At 40.5% G+C, this 14,619-nt stretch overlaps 1 protein-coding gene across 1 annotated transcript in view; it reads left to right on the plus strand.

Annotated features, from left to right (window-relative positions):
- PDHX (pyruvate dehydrogenase complex component X) overlaps positions 1-6,427 on the plus strand; it is a 61,166-nt gene extending 54,739 nt beyond the window's left edge. Inside the window, exons 10-11 of the mRNA XM_028515495.2 lie at positions 842-906; positions 5,402-6,427. Of these exons, the coding sequence (XP_028371296.1) occupies positions 842-906; positions 5,402-5,660 (324 nt within the window). The 3' untranslated portion in view covers positions 5,661-6,427. The remainder of the gene's footprint in view (positions 1-841; positions 907-5,401) is intronic.
- The last annotated feature ends 8,192 nt before the right edge of the window (positions 6,428-14,619 follow it).

Here is a 14,619-nt window from a genome sequence, read left to right on the forward strand (position 1 = left end):
TGACTTTTCTTAAATTCACTCTTAGGGCGTCACCTGTCTTTCCCCTTGTAAGTTTTTAGACGTCAGTATTGTCAAGAGTGATACAAAAATTACTACACTCAATGTTGCGCTCTAAATTGGACTGGCTCATTCAGGAAATGCTTTAGCTGTAGGATCAAGAACCAAAATAATGTCCATTTTCTGGGGCTTAGTAATTCCACTTCTGAGAATTTATATGAAATCACTCAAAAGAAACCAATGAACCAAATTATGACACTGGGGAAATGACTAAGTAAATTCTGGCAGATACGGTCTTTAGAATGTTAAGCAAACATTAAAAAATTGTTTATAAAGACTTAGCAACATATTGAAAAGTGAAATAGAGAGTTCTGGGGTTTTTTAACAACTGTCTGAAATTGTATATGTGTTGTGGGTAAAAAAGAGGCAAAAGTTGAAAGACGAAATCTGATATGTTGGTTGTAGGTTTGTTGCTGTTGCATAGTTTATTTAAAATACTAGATCAACAAGAATGGCTTCTTCTAACATTTTATCCTCTAAGAAAAATAGAAATATTGGAACATTCTGCATACTAATGGTGCATAAGGTAATTCCAGTATTCAAAGAATTTTTAAAGGAAAGTGACTTTTCTAGAGTTTTGATTCACATCTTTAGCTTCTTTAGCTTATCGGTATTTTATCTTTTTTTTAATTAGTTAAGAGAAAACCATATATATATCTGATAAAGTCAAATCAAAACACCTAAGAGATGAGACTGTGCCCTGTACAGATATTTCAAATGACAAATAACCTGTGCTCTGTGTAACAGAGTCTTACTTGACACACTTCATTTGTGCTTTTCTCAGGCTCTGTCAAAGAAAGCAAGAGATGGAAAATTGTTACCTGAAGAATACCAAGGAGGATCTTTCAGGTAAAATTTAAACTCTTAATCATCAGTAGCATCAAACAGATAGAAGACTTATAAAACCCGTGTTAACCTATTTTATTTATTTTCTGAAACTTTTTTAAAATTTTAAGATAAATATCACATACTATATTTCAGTAACAGAATATGTGAAGATATTCTGCAGACAAATCAGATTTTCATATCAAAGCTAGTAGGAACCCCTTAGGGTTAGCTAGTTAACTCATTCAAATATTCATAGAACGACATTCAGAGTTTGCTGTTGATATTTAAAAATTTATAAGTACAATAGATTTATAAAACTCAACTGTATGTTTTTTCTGCTGCAATTCCTCATGTTAAGGTACCTTGGGGAAATATGTTAACACTTACGCCCTTCATTTACTACCAGCTCTGTTTTTCAGTGTAACTTACACACAATAAATTGCAATTAGTGCAGCTTGAATGTTTTACAAAATAAAGAAACTTGTGCAGCCAACCAAAGCAGGATATACTCCCTCTACCCTTCCATCCTCTTAAAGGTAACCACTTTTCTCAAAACACCATAGATTTGCTTTGCTAGCTTTGATCTTTGTATAAATACGGACTTTTTAAAATCCTCACCCAAGTATATGTTCGCCTGATTTTAAGAGAGGAAGGGAGACGGTGAGAGAGAGAGAGACAGAAACATTGATGTGAGAGAGACGCATCAATAAGTTGCCTCCTGCACATGCCCCCACAGGGGATCGAACCCAAAACCCAGGCACGTGCCCTGACCAGGGATCGAACCCACAACCTTTTGGTATACAGGTCAACACCCAACTGACTGAGACACACATTCTTATTGCCTGGCTTCTTTGACTCAACAATAGTATCTGTGAGATCAACCATGTTGCTGTGTGAAGCAGTCATTTATCTGTTATTATTGCAGTGTCTTACATTCTGTAGTGTGTTGTAAAAATATGCCAGTATCCATTTACTGTGGGCATTTAAGGTGTGGATAGAATTTAGTGCTAATACAAATAATGGTGCCATGAACATTTTATTAGTGTCTAATGATGATTGTACATATTTTCATTGTATACACTGAAAGTAGAATTGCTAGGTTAAAAGCTTTTTGGGTCCTGCCAAACAGTTTTTCAAAATGCTTACACAGATCTACAGTTAACAGTCTATGAGAATTCCTCTTAGGAATGCTAGGTTTTAAATTTTAACAGGTTTTGGAGTATGCAGTGGCACTCTCTGTGGTCAGGGGAATACAATCTGATGATGTTGAAAATGGTTTTCATTTTTCTCTCAGCCACACAGGTATCGGGTAACTCATCAGATAAAGTAGCTGCTGAAGTCTTGTGTCTGTCTTTAAAAAGAATTTGTAGGAGTTCTCCTCTCCAGATACACAGACCTTTGTAGGACTATTTCAGATACCTTTTCCCACTCTGTGCCTTGCCTTTGGGACTTTTTTAAAGTTAATCTTTATTGTATGTTTTTTTTCATCGCCATTTAGTCTCCTCAGAACCCCTCCCCTCAGTAATCACCGCACTGTTGTCCGTGTCCATGAGTCCTTTTTCCTGTTTGCTCCATCCCTCCACCCCCTAACCGCCCCCCACCCCAACTGTCATCCTGCCCTCCATCTGTGAGTCTGTCCCCATTTCCCTTGTTAGTTCAGTTTGTTCATGAGATTCCAGATATGAGAAAATTACATGATATTTGTCTTTCTCTGACTGGCTTATTTCAGTTAGCCTAATGTTCTCCATGGAACTTTCTTGATGGTGTTTTTTAATAAACAGAATTTCTGAATTTTAATGAAGTCCTGTTTATCAGCATTTTTCTTTATAGTTGGTCCTTGTTTTCTGCTTGGAATTATTGCCTAAAGAGTCATGGAGTTACTCCTCTATGTTGTCTTCTAGAGCCATTGGAGCTTTTCACAGGTAGATCGTAATCCATCTGCAACTGGGTTCTGTTTATCATGTGTAGGTTTTCTAGGGTCAGCTGGTCATCTGTCATGTACACACCAAGCCTTGCTGGGATTTTGACTGGGGCTGCATTGACTCTGGTGGTTAGTTTGAGAATTGACACCCTCGGAGCATGAGTCTTCCAGCCGGTGACTGTAGCGTAAACCGTTGTGTCTTCAGGGCTGTGACTCCTTTTGGTTATGTGTTGTGTTTTTTTTTAGCATGTTTTCTTTTTTTTTAATATATTTTATTGATTATGCTATTACAGTTGTCCCATTTCCCCTTCACTCCCCTCCACCCTGTACACGCTGTCCCACCCACATCCCCCCTTTAGTTCATGTCCATGTGTCATAAGTTCTTTAGCTTCTACATTTCCCATACTATTCTTATCTTCCCCCTGTCTATTTTCAACCTACAATCTATGCTACTTATTCTCTGTACCTTTTCCCCTCTCTCCTCCTCCCACTCCCCTGTTGCTAACCCTCCATGTGATCTCCATTTCTGTGTTTCTGTTCCTGTTTGAGTTGTTTGCTTAGTTTCTTTTGGTTTTGCTTTAGGTGTGGTTGTTAATAATTGTGAGTTTGCTGTCCTTTTACTATACATGTTTTTTTTAATCTTCTTTCCTTAGATAAGTCCCTTTAACATTTCATAAAATAAGGGCTTGGTGATGATGAACTCCTTTAACTTGACCTTATCTGAGAAGCACTTTATCTGCCCTTCCATTCTAAATGAAAGCTTTGCTGGATAGAGTAATCTGGGATATAGGTCCTTGTCTTTCATGACTTGGAATACTTCTTTCCAGCCCCTTCTTGCCTGCAATGTCTCTTGAGAAATCAGCTGACAGTCTGATGGGAACTCCTTTGTAGGTTACTGTCCCCTTATCTCTTGCTGCTTCTAGGATTCTCTCCTTCGTTTTTACCTTGGCTAATGTAATTACGACGTGCCTTGGTTTGTTCCTCCTTGGGTCCGACTTCTTTGGGACTCTCTGAGCTTCCTGGACTTCCTGGAAGTCTATTTCCTTTGCCAGAATAGGGAAGTTCTCCTTTATTATTTGTTCAAATACGTGTTCAATCAGTTGCTCTTCCTCTTCCCCTTCTGGTACCCCTATAATTCGGATGTTGGAACATTTAAAGATGTCCTGCAGGTTCCTAAGCTTCTCCTCATTTTTTTGAATTCTTATTTCTCCATTCTTTCCTGTTTGGTTGTTTCTTCCTTCTGGTCCACTCGATTGTTTTGAGTCCGAGTTTTCTTCCCATCACTATTGGTTCTCTGTGCATTTTCCTTCATTTCTTTTATGGTAAACTGCATTTGTTCACCTAATTTGTGCTCAAAATCAACCAATTCTGTGAGTTCCCTGATCACCAGTGTTTTGAACTGTGCATCTGATAGATTGGCTATCTCTCAGTCGCTTAAGATGATGATTCCTGGGGTATTGATCTGTTCTTCTGTTTGAGACATCTCTCTCTCTCTTTTTTTGGGGGGGGGTCTGGTCACTCCTGTTACGGTGAGGGGTGGAGCCTTAGGTGTTCACCAGGGCTGGGCACTCCAGTGGCTAGATTGTGACATTGTATGTGAGTGCGGGGTCAAGAGGGAGCAATGGTGGTAGCTCCGTTCTCTGTGGGACCTCAGTCCCTCTTTGGGATCCTGGGTTGTGCGCTCTGCCCTGCTCCACAATCGCCGCCTCACTGGGTCTGCCAGCTGCCACTTGTGTACTCAGGGTCCACCTGCTGTGATCTTATGCGCCCCAGATGCCTTACTTGCCCCCGGTTGCCTTATGCACCCAATTTTCCCTGTTCTCCGCACCACGACCCGCATCCGGCTGCTCTTCTCCACCCTTCCTACCGGTCTGGATAAACGGGTCTACTTCAACTTCTTGGCTGTCTGACTTCTATTCAGATAAATTCTCTGTCAGTTCTGGGTGTTATTCTGCCTCTAAATTGTTGTTGTCCCAATTTTGGTTGTGCGTGGAGGTATGGTGCATCCACCTATGCCTCCATCTTGGCTAGAAGTCGCTTATGTTTTATAATTTTCTGTGTAGACATCTCATAAATTTTTTATTAGATTTACTCCTTGATATGTGTGATGTTATTGTAAATGGTGTTGTTCTTAAAATTTATTTTCTAATTATAGCAACTTGTATATAGATATTAAATGAATTTTTATTGACCTTTTATCTAGTGACTTATTTAAGTTCACTTACTAATCTGACTAGGTTATCTGTGGAGCCTTACATTTTTCTACGGATACAATCAGTTCATCTGTGAATTGTGACAGTTTTATTAGTTTTAGTCCTTGCATCTTACATTTCTTTTTCTTGTCATATGCCACTGCCTATAACTTCCAATAGGATGCTGAATAGGTGTTTATATGAGATGTAATATCTGTATGCGTGCCAATATTTAATACACACTTTTTGATACTGTTGTAAATAATAGTCTTTTGTCTGTGGTCTTTGAATGACCTGGTATAAGGTCTGTACTACAGTTTTTCAGTAAAGTGAAAATATGTGCTTGGGGAAAGTCTAATCTGATGGACAACATGCCACCTTCAGAGCTTTTTGTTTTCTCTAGCATTTCCAACCTGGGGATGTTTGGCATCGACGAATTTACTGCCGTGATCAACCCCCCTCAGGCCTGCATCCTGGCCGTCGGGAGGTTCCGACCGGTGCTGAAGCTCACGCAGGATGAGGAGGGGAATGACCAGCTGCAGCAGCACCAGCTCATCACGGTCACTATGTCCAGTGACGGTCGGCTAGTGGACGACGAACTAGCCACCCGGTTTCTAGAAAGTTTTAAAGCAAACCTAGAGAATCCTATTCGACTGGCCTAGTTCTCAAAGACAGAACTGCTACCCGGAAACATACACTATATGAAAAACATTAGATATTTAAGTGTGAAATGGATGAAATGTTTATTTATTTAAGCTGAAAGAGTTTGACATGAGTTGTCATCATTTTTAAAGTGGGTTTAATGTTGTAGAAATAAATGACAACAAACTGTAACTACAATAATTAAAAAAAGAGAACATTTAGTTAGATCCATTTTTAATCTTGGTGCTGTACAAAGGGAGCGTTAAACGAGATATAAGTTCAGTCATATGTTTGGCTCCTTGGAGCATTTGAGAATATTTGAGAATATATGATAAATTGTAAACTTAAAAAATTGTTACAATTCTACTTGTGTTGACATTGGATCTGGTCTTCAAAGAAATACCCACTGATTTGGCAGTGGGTCCTCACTTTTACAAGCACTGCTGTAGATATACTTGAACAATTTAATATGTACAGAAGTTTATTCTGGATAACAGTACATAAGGATCACATTGTATTAGGGGTTGCAGCAACATTATTGAATTTTTTATGTATATAAAGCCATATGTTTTAGAGTGCTTTCTATCATTCTTATTTTTTACTCCTGTGACACTGTGAACTTCAACAGAGGAAAATTTTTTAAATCAAAAATGAAGAGAAAGAGACCAAAAAAATTGTTTGTTTCAATGGTAAACTATAGTTTAAATATTTAAACCCTCAGAAATAACTGCTCACCTTCATACTAACTTGGAATGTATTAAAATAAATTATGCTGTTTACTACCAAACATTTTAAGTTAGTGTTGATTTGAATACAAAATGTTTCTTACTCATTTTAATCAAGTTTGTATTGTGCAATAAGATAGGAGACAATGTAAAAATTTCTATTGTATTTTAAATGTTAGGACACAAATTTAGTCAAACCTTTTTTTATGATTTTTTAATTATTTATTTTTAGAGAGAGGGAAACGGAGAGAGAAAGAGAGGGAAAGAAACATCAGTGCAAGAGAGAAACATCGATTGGTTGCCTCTCATATGTGCCCAGACATGGGACCAAACCTGCAACCCAGGCATGGGCCTTGACCAGGAATCAAACCAGAGACCTTTTGCTTTGCAGAGTGATGCCCAACCAACCAAACCAGGCTGGTCACATCAGGGCAGTTTAGTGAAACCTGGAAGTGTGTTTGTAGTTTCCCTGGAACAGCTTACTGGGGACTCTACAAGAAGAGAGGAGGAATTTGAAATTAATGACATTAGGAAAATAGTGGATATGGAATGTAAAGAGAGTAGATAAGAAGGCATATGAAGCAGGTGAGAACTATCCTTGTTATTCCATCAATGACGCGAAGTTTTCACTCATTACTGTAAAGGTTAGAAGAGTTTCCTTCTTTTAGCAACTCTGCTATTACCGGCCAGACAGTTGTACTGAAGTTGGCTCGTGGTAGGTGTCAGCCAACATGACCCACCCGAGGAAAGACTGTCTGGTACACGTGTGGTGTGACGTGATGAACTTCACACTCTAGGAAAAGAGCAACGCCTCCCAAAGTAATTAGAACGCTGGCCTGTGAATTGTTAAGAAAATGTTTAATCCAATTATTGCATTTTAACAAGCTGTTTTTTAAAAATAGTCCTCAAAACTTTTCTCATATTCACAATTTTCCTGAAAGTTGTAACCAACTACTACTTTTAAAATCAGTTTTATATGTTAATTATTTTCAGTCAGTTTTAAGGGAAATTGTTTTGTTGTTTTCCAGTTTTTATACCTAAGGAAGACAGCATGAGACAGCCACAAATAACCCTTGGCTGGGGGCTCTGTTTTGTTTTCCATGGGCTGAGGCGCACACCCCCAGTGCCTCTGTCCCCTGTGGTCAAATGGACCTCGGCCCCACCCCCGCCTGCCATGATGGGGCTGCTGTGAACTGCACGGGGCAAACGCGGTGTAAGTTTAAGGCCTTTCCATTCTTCTCTAACATCGCCACCAGGCTTTTCATATGATCAGTTGCTTCTCACACTTTCACTTCTCAGCTATTGGTACAAATGCTCGTTATGCTGACTAAAAAGTGTTTTCTCTCATATTTGTATACTGCTTAGGTTTGTGTGAGCAGATTGTAATTTCTGGTAAAAAAAGAATTCAAGCGCAAAGTCGAAGAGGAACGCTGACTGAAGAGGGAACTATGGGATGCGTGGTTTGGATCCTGTAGAGAAAGAACCGTGGTGCCTGAGCAGGCTCTGCTCCAGGTTTTATAAATGTTTTTAGTACTGATAGGGATCACGCTGAGAGGATATAAAAATGAAAGTTTACTCCTGGTCACCTTTTTTCTCTCATTTAAACAGGGAACGTGGCTAAAATAGTGAGAAGACTTCTAAGGAAAAGGCACCGCACATCCCAGTTAACACTTGGGCAGGACAGTGTCAGTGAATAGTAGAATTTATAAGTCGAAAGAGCCCGCTTCTCCCCGCGCACACCTGCCTGTTAACATTCCCAGGTGCCGCTTGTGCACCGACCGTCCTGCCAGACCCAGTGAGGGCACACGGCTGGCCAGACTCCCTCATTTGGAGTATTCCCAAGAAATTTGTATGTGCTGGTGCAAGCATTTTATATTTAGTGCCAAGTGGAACTTGGATTTTTAGATTTTTTTTTTCTTGTTTGCATTTTGGATCTTGATTTTATTCTATATTGTGTAGGCCAACCTTTTAACATGATGCTAAAAGTAAACCTAGTTTCCTAACCTTTTATTGAAAAGTAGGTGGTGCTGTGAGTTAATGTAACGTAGTGAGAGTGTGGGAGAAAAATAAAAATGGCATTTAAATTTTCAAGGGAAATTTGTCCTCATTACATATTGCATTACGACGGACTTCATCTCAGGTGAAGTGACAAAGTGAAAGAACCAAGTGTGTGGCAGGTGAGATAGAGCCATTCATTTAAATGTGACATTATTCATGGGAAACACTTATCGGTCTTTGAAGAAATAACAGCGCAGAATTACTTTAAGATTAGTCTGGCCACAATATGCAAGGTCGGTCAAAACAGGATCGCAATCAGCAGGAACCAGTTGGAAGCTCTTGCTGCAGTGGAAGCGTGAGTTGTTACGATTCTGCACTAGGTCAAGTGGCTTTAAAGGAGAGAGAAGAGGAAGGACGTTGGACATGCCAGTTTGGGGTGCTGAGCTGTAAGTGCCCAGCTGGGTGTGTGCTGTCAGATGATGCGGCGACAGCGATGCCGTGGCCCAGGCCGGAGCAGTGCCCCGTGGCCCCCATCACCAGCTCACAGAAGATCGGACTTCTGTTAAGCTACATATATTTCAGAAGACATTTAAACTTTTTATAAGTGGAAAAAGCAGGAGTCTTCCACTGAAATTATTTTAGTTTTTCTGGATTTTAAACATTTATTTTCTAGTGTCTCCATTGGTTTCAAGACATGGGGACAGGCAGGGCTGGAGGGAAGGTATGGTTTGTCTAGACCTGTAATGTTGAAGACACCGTTTAGTTGAAATTCTAAGTTATAAAGAAGTCTTGAAAAAGTATTATTAGCCTTAGCGACTGTTTTTCTTTATCATGTAAAGTTTACTTTCACATTTTATCACTTATTTATATTTTATGCACCAAATCTGAGCAGCCTTTTTCTTTCTAGCAAAGTGCCTATTTTTTTAAACCTCTAATTTAACTTCTATCGGTGATAGGCGCAATTAAGGGAAAGTTGGGCTTTTATTCCAGGTTGAGAAATTATTAGCAAAATCATTCATTCATTATGATTTTCCTTTATCCATACCTAAGACTGTTACAGGAAAGCGACTCAGACAGTGTTGGAGGTTGCGAAGCGGAGTTTTATTCACGCATGGGGACCCAGAGGAGATAGCCTCCAAATTCTGGGCTCCGAGCTCAGGCTGGGGCCGCTTATATTCCTGTTACACAGGCAGGAGGAGGAGGGGGAAGGAGTGCAGCTGCTGAAAGCAGCAGACAGAAGCAGAAAGCGGGGGTTAGCGTACGATCTTGAGATAGCTGCTTATGTGGGAATGGCTGCTGTCTGAGAAGGGCTGCTGTTCAGCTATGTCCTGTCACAAGATCATTTATTTTTTCTGAACTATCTTCATTTATGAAAGTTTTCGTTACTTCTATCATTAAAAAACAGGCCTTTAAAAGACATGGCTGGTGTGATTAAACGGTATTGGACATAGCATTTTACCAAGTATAAAGTAATATATAACTCTCTGGTATCACTTTTTAATCACATAAATTGCACTTACTCTACACTTTCCACCAGTGGCTTATCGGCAGTCTGACAGAGAGTGGCATTTATCAGGAAGCCACAGGACCAGACTTAATAAATTACCATCCTCAGTAGAAACTACTGGCCTTTAGTACATGCTCTGTTCCCCAAGTTTGCATACTTAAATCACAAGTATTTTTAGCCTAGTTTCAACTTTTTGTATAAATTACTCCACTCTCAGTCATTTACTTCTATGCCTCAGTGTTGGCTTACCTATAAAATGAGGAAACAGGAGGAGAAATCAATCAGAGTGGTGTTTGCTTATCTCGTTTAGAATGGAGACTGATTCTATAAGGTGGGTGTGCCCTGCTTTACGGTCACCATTGCAAGACAGGAGAAGGAAACCACTCAGAGGTTGTGTAATGTGGCCAAAGGCACACAGCTCACAGGTGCCACACCTGGGATTTCCCCACAGTGCCAAAATTCAGACACTGCACCACAGTGTGCAGCCCCGTGGGCTGGATTACTCCTGCTGAGAGAGTGCTGTATTAACAGATAGCATCTCCCACCCGAGAGAACTGATGGTCCGGTTCTTCCGTAGCAGCACTGATGTGTGTTCCACGTGACCACGTACCTCGATGCCTGTGTTCTCCGTCCTGGCTCTCTCTGTGCCTCTATGGTAACTGTATGCAGAAAGTGCTGAGGGATTTTTGTTTCCATTATGGACAACTGCTCTTAACCTGGAATCCTGAAGTTGAGTATTACAACTTCTATTTTTGAATGGCAGGCTTACAAAAACATAAACTTGAAAAAATTAGGAGCTTACTTCCTTTAAGGGAAAAACCATAACATAGAACATGTTCCTTTTAATAAGTATCTTTGAATCTGGTCACGATTCAGAACCAAAAGTATTTACCTACGCTTTTAATTTGAAGGCTCCAGGCTTCTATATTGGCAGCCTTATCAGGGAGGGTCCGGCTGTGGCAGCCCACTGGGCAGCAGAGAAAGTCCTCTCATTGCCCAGGCCAGTGCTGTGTGCAGTCATCTGGGAAATAGGAAGCCTCCTCCCAGGGCACCACCGGGCAGCCTCAGCTGCTGGGCCTGTGCTCTGCGGGGTCGGGGTGCCGCTCCCGCACGTGGTGTCTGTTGGGAAGGCCACAGGAAGGTGGTCACCGGGCCGAGCTGGGGCTGCCGCTCTGGGCACATGGCAGGGCAGAGCGTCACTGCACGTTCTGTATCTGCTGACCAGCCGTGCAGCAGCTGGAACTAACAGTGTCCCTCGGGTGCCGTCTACTGAGAAAACATGCTTAAAAGACTCATCAAATTCTTGTGAACAGACATTGAAGGGCGCATTTGAATCCGACAGACAATAAATTGGTAGCTGGCACAACAGTCCAAGGCTCTGGGAAGTAAAATGTGATCTCATGATTTGTAATAACGCCAAATGATAAGACACGTTGCAAAGGTGTAAACCGCCTGTCTTAGATCTGCTTTGTGAATAGAATTCTACCTAGGCTAGAGGTAATGTCACTTGACTTCCTATAAATACCCCTATCTGCTAAGTGATCCACTTTTTAATGTTGAAATGCGTTCTTCATTCAATAATGGGGAGCATGTGTGCTCGGGCACTGAGTATTCAGAGCCAAATGAGGAGCCTGCTCTCAATCCGCTTGAACTGGTAAGGTAATTCTTTCAAAGTACCACTTGGGAAATTCTCTACAGAAAGTTTTATTTTCTAGGTAGACATTTTAATATTTTTCTAGTTATCTAATTATTTCTCACAAAGTACATGCAGACCTTTTTTAGTCAAACTATACATATGCTCATCATGAAAATGGATAATACCATAGCAACAGCTGACTTACTGTGTTCCAGACATTGCCCTGAGTGCTTTACATGTGTTATTAACTCATTAGGTCTTCAGCTCCGTAAGACAGATACTAGTATTATCAGTCAGTGTTTCACAGAAGACACGTCACATAACTTGTGTAGGATTACAGAGCTAGCAGGTGGCACAGACCGGATTCAAGGCAGGTAGTCCGGCCCCAGAGCCTCACAGGAGAGTCCTCTTTTAAAAACATCAGTGTATTAGGAAATTCTGGAGTTCAGCACATTAAAAAGACGTGAGTTGCTGAAATAAGTATTAATGAATGATGTATTCCTTTAATCTTCCAAATCATGAGTGGGTGGCAGCTGGTGTGGATTAAGAATTAAAAGTCAAATAGAAAAACACCTTGGCGCTCTTACCGAGAGGCAAGTTACTGGGTGATGACCCGAGAGTTCTTTCCCTTTATTCTGGGTAACCAGTTATAGAAAAAGAAATGTCTGATAAAAAATGTTTCAGTCAGTCAATGTCTTTGTGGTTGAGAGTACATGTTCTTTCTATGCAGATAGCAGAGCTTGGTAAGTAGAAATATCTCCTTGCTTTTTCCCAGATTGTTTTCTAAGTTTCTCGGATATGTTTTTGCTTGAAATATATTGCTCCTCCACACCTTGTTCTTACTATCACGAACACAGTTATTAACTCATAAAATATAATGACACGTGGCTCATACCTTGTAGGATGCCGCTCTTCCCCTCTCTCCGCCAACCCCCTAAATGTGTCGGCCTGACCCTTCCCAAACACATTCCTTTCTGAGGGGCCTGGGGACCCTGTTAGAGCAGTTCTGTGCCTGGGTCTCAGGGACACACCGGTTCAATGAAAGTATTACCATTTGTCAAGACTAGCTTTATGCTCCCTGTAAGGTATTCTGAAGCGGGTTTTGCTTTTGTGGTGGGTGGATGTGAACATTTTATGAGGGTAGCATTGACTCGTTTCTTGTTTGGAGGTCAGAGAAGTCTTTTTGTGTGTTGATGTTTGTCACGTTATAAATAAGACGTCAAAAGCTACTTACCTGAAGGCCCACTGGTTTTCTGCTCTAAATCAGCTGTGTTTTTTCATTTACGAAAAATGGCATTGCCTTGACTGGGGGATGTCATTTAGCAAACATTTCTACCTCGTGGTATTCAGATAATAATACCAGACATATGGTGAGCTTTTGCTTCATTCGTTTTTTAAGAGAAAAATCACTGCGGAGAAGGTGGGGGTGGGGGGATAAGACTGCCCCAAGTGGAAAAATACTTCTGGTATTGAACAGATGCCTGAACAAGCACATGAGGGTAACCCGAGCAGTCAGAAACCTGGTATGACTAGGGCTAGGTCTGACCTTTTTTCTTTGTTTTGTTTAAGAACCTTTGAGGTTTGGTTTGGTTTTGTTATGTTTAGCACCGAAGGAAATTCCTTACTGGTTAGCGTTGGCTGTTGGCATTGGCCTAAAACTGCCAAACAGCAAGACTACCAAGCAACAATATTTCAACTTTCTGTACACCTTGCTGTGGTAACTGAGTTACTTCACCTTTAGAAAGACAGTTTACAATTAAGCAACGCCACTTGAACAATAAATCCGTAGGGAACCCTGATGTTTACGAGCACTCTGCTTGGTGAAAGGGGGGAGTGCTCACTGAGCCTTTCTTGTGTGTCCCACACACGTTCCAGTTCCACAGGAAGATGCAAGCTCCCTTTGTCCCTACATTGATGCCACTGCCCGCCTCTCCTCTGCTCCCAAGGGGCCATCTATGTGGATTCACGGGGGGAGGACATGTGTTAAGTTACGGTGCCCAAACCATTAGGATTTTCTCTGATTGTCTCTGATTTCTGCCACATGGCAGATGTGGTCAAGTCAGCCTAAAGCTTTCCCTGCTTGGATGGCAGCGTTTTTAGGAGAGGCTGCATTAGGGGGATTACATTCTATTCTTTGAGTCTTCGGGAAAATCTTTTTCTTTTGATTTGTGTTCTTGTACAGTTCTTTGTAATATTCTTGACAGGGGAATGGTAAACTACACAGCTGTGATAAGGGCATGGACCTGCGGGATGGAAGCAGCCAAGGAGGGCTTACCCTGTTGTTGGTGTAGGCAGTGGTGTGCAGGTACATGTTCACCAACCAGCTCTCTGGGAAAGGAGCGTACATTGCATGCATAATCAAATGTCAATCTATGAGAAGTTTTACCAATATACAAATAATAAAGTATATCATTCACATATGTAATAGAATATGCAGTACTATTAGATACAGAAAATGTGTAATACAGTAATACACTTAATACAATTGTAATAAAATATACAATTTACAAACAATAATAGAATATACAGTACACTTTATTGCAAATTTTACTTAGAGCTCACTAATTCTTACAGAACGCTTTCACTGATTTCTATGGAGCGCTTGTATCTGTAGCCAGACTGTGGTTACAGTTGATGAGTAAGTGCGGTTCACAACCCAAATGTTGGTTAATATTTTTTTTTCACATGATAGAGTGAGATGAAAGTGAAAACAACAAAGACATATGTTGGAATTTCACTTGTTCGTCAGAAAGGAACATCTTTAATGCAATCGGACAATTTTCACTTACTAGAAGTGTTTTCTCAAATATTGTGCTATTCACAATGTACCAGCTACAGACATGACACATTTCGAAGTTAAATCTGCATTATCTACGTTGTTGCATCGCTGAAGAATTTTTTTCAATTATGGTTGACATGCAATATTTTATTAGTTTCAGGTGTATGATGGTAGACGTTTATATAACTTACAGAGTGATCCCCCAATAACTTGTGCCCACAGGCCACTAGATAGAATTTTTACAATAATATCGTACTTCCTAAGCTGTGCCTTACATTCCCACGACTGTTTTGTAATTGCCAAGGTGTACTTCCTAATCCCTCAGCGTTTTTTA

The sequence above is a fragment of the Phyllostomus discolor genome, chromosome 6 (assembly GCF_004126475.2).
Source record: "Phyllostomus discolor isolate MPI-MPIP mPhyDis1 chromosome 6, mPhyDis1.pri.v3, whole genome shotgun sequence".
NCBI lineage: Eukaryota > Metazoa > Chordata > Mammalia > Chiroptera > Phyllostomidae > Phyllostomus > Phyllostomus discolor.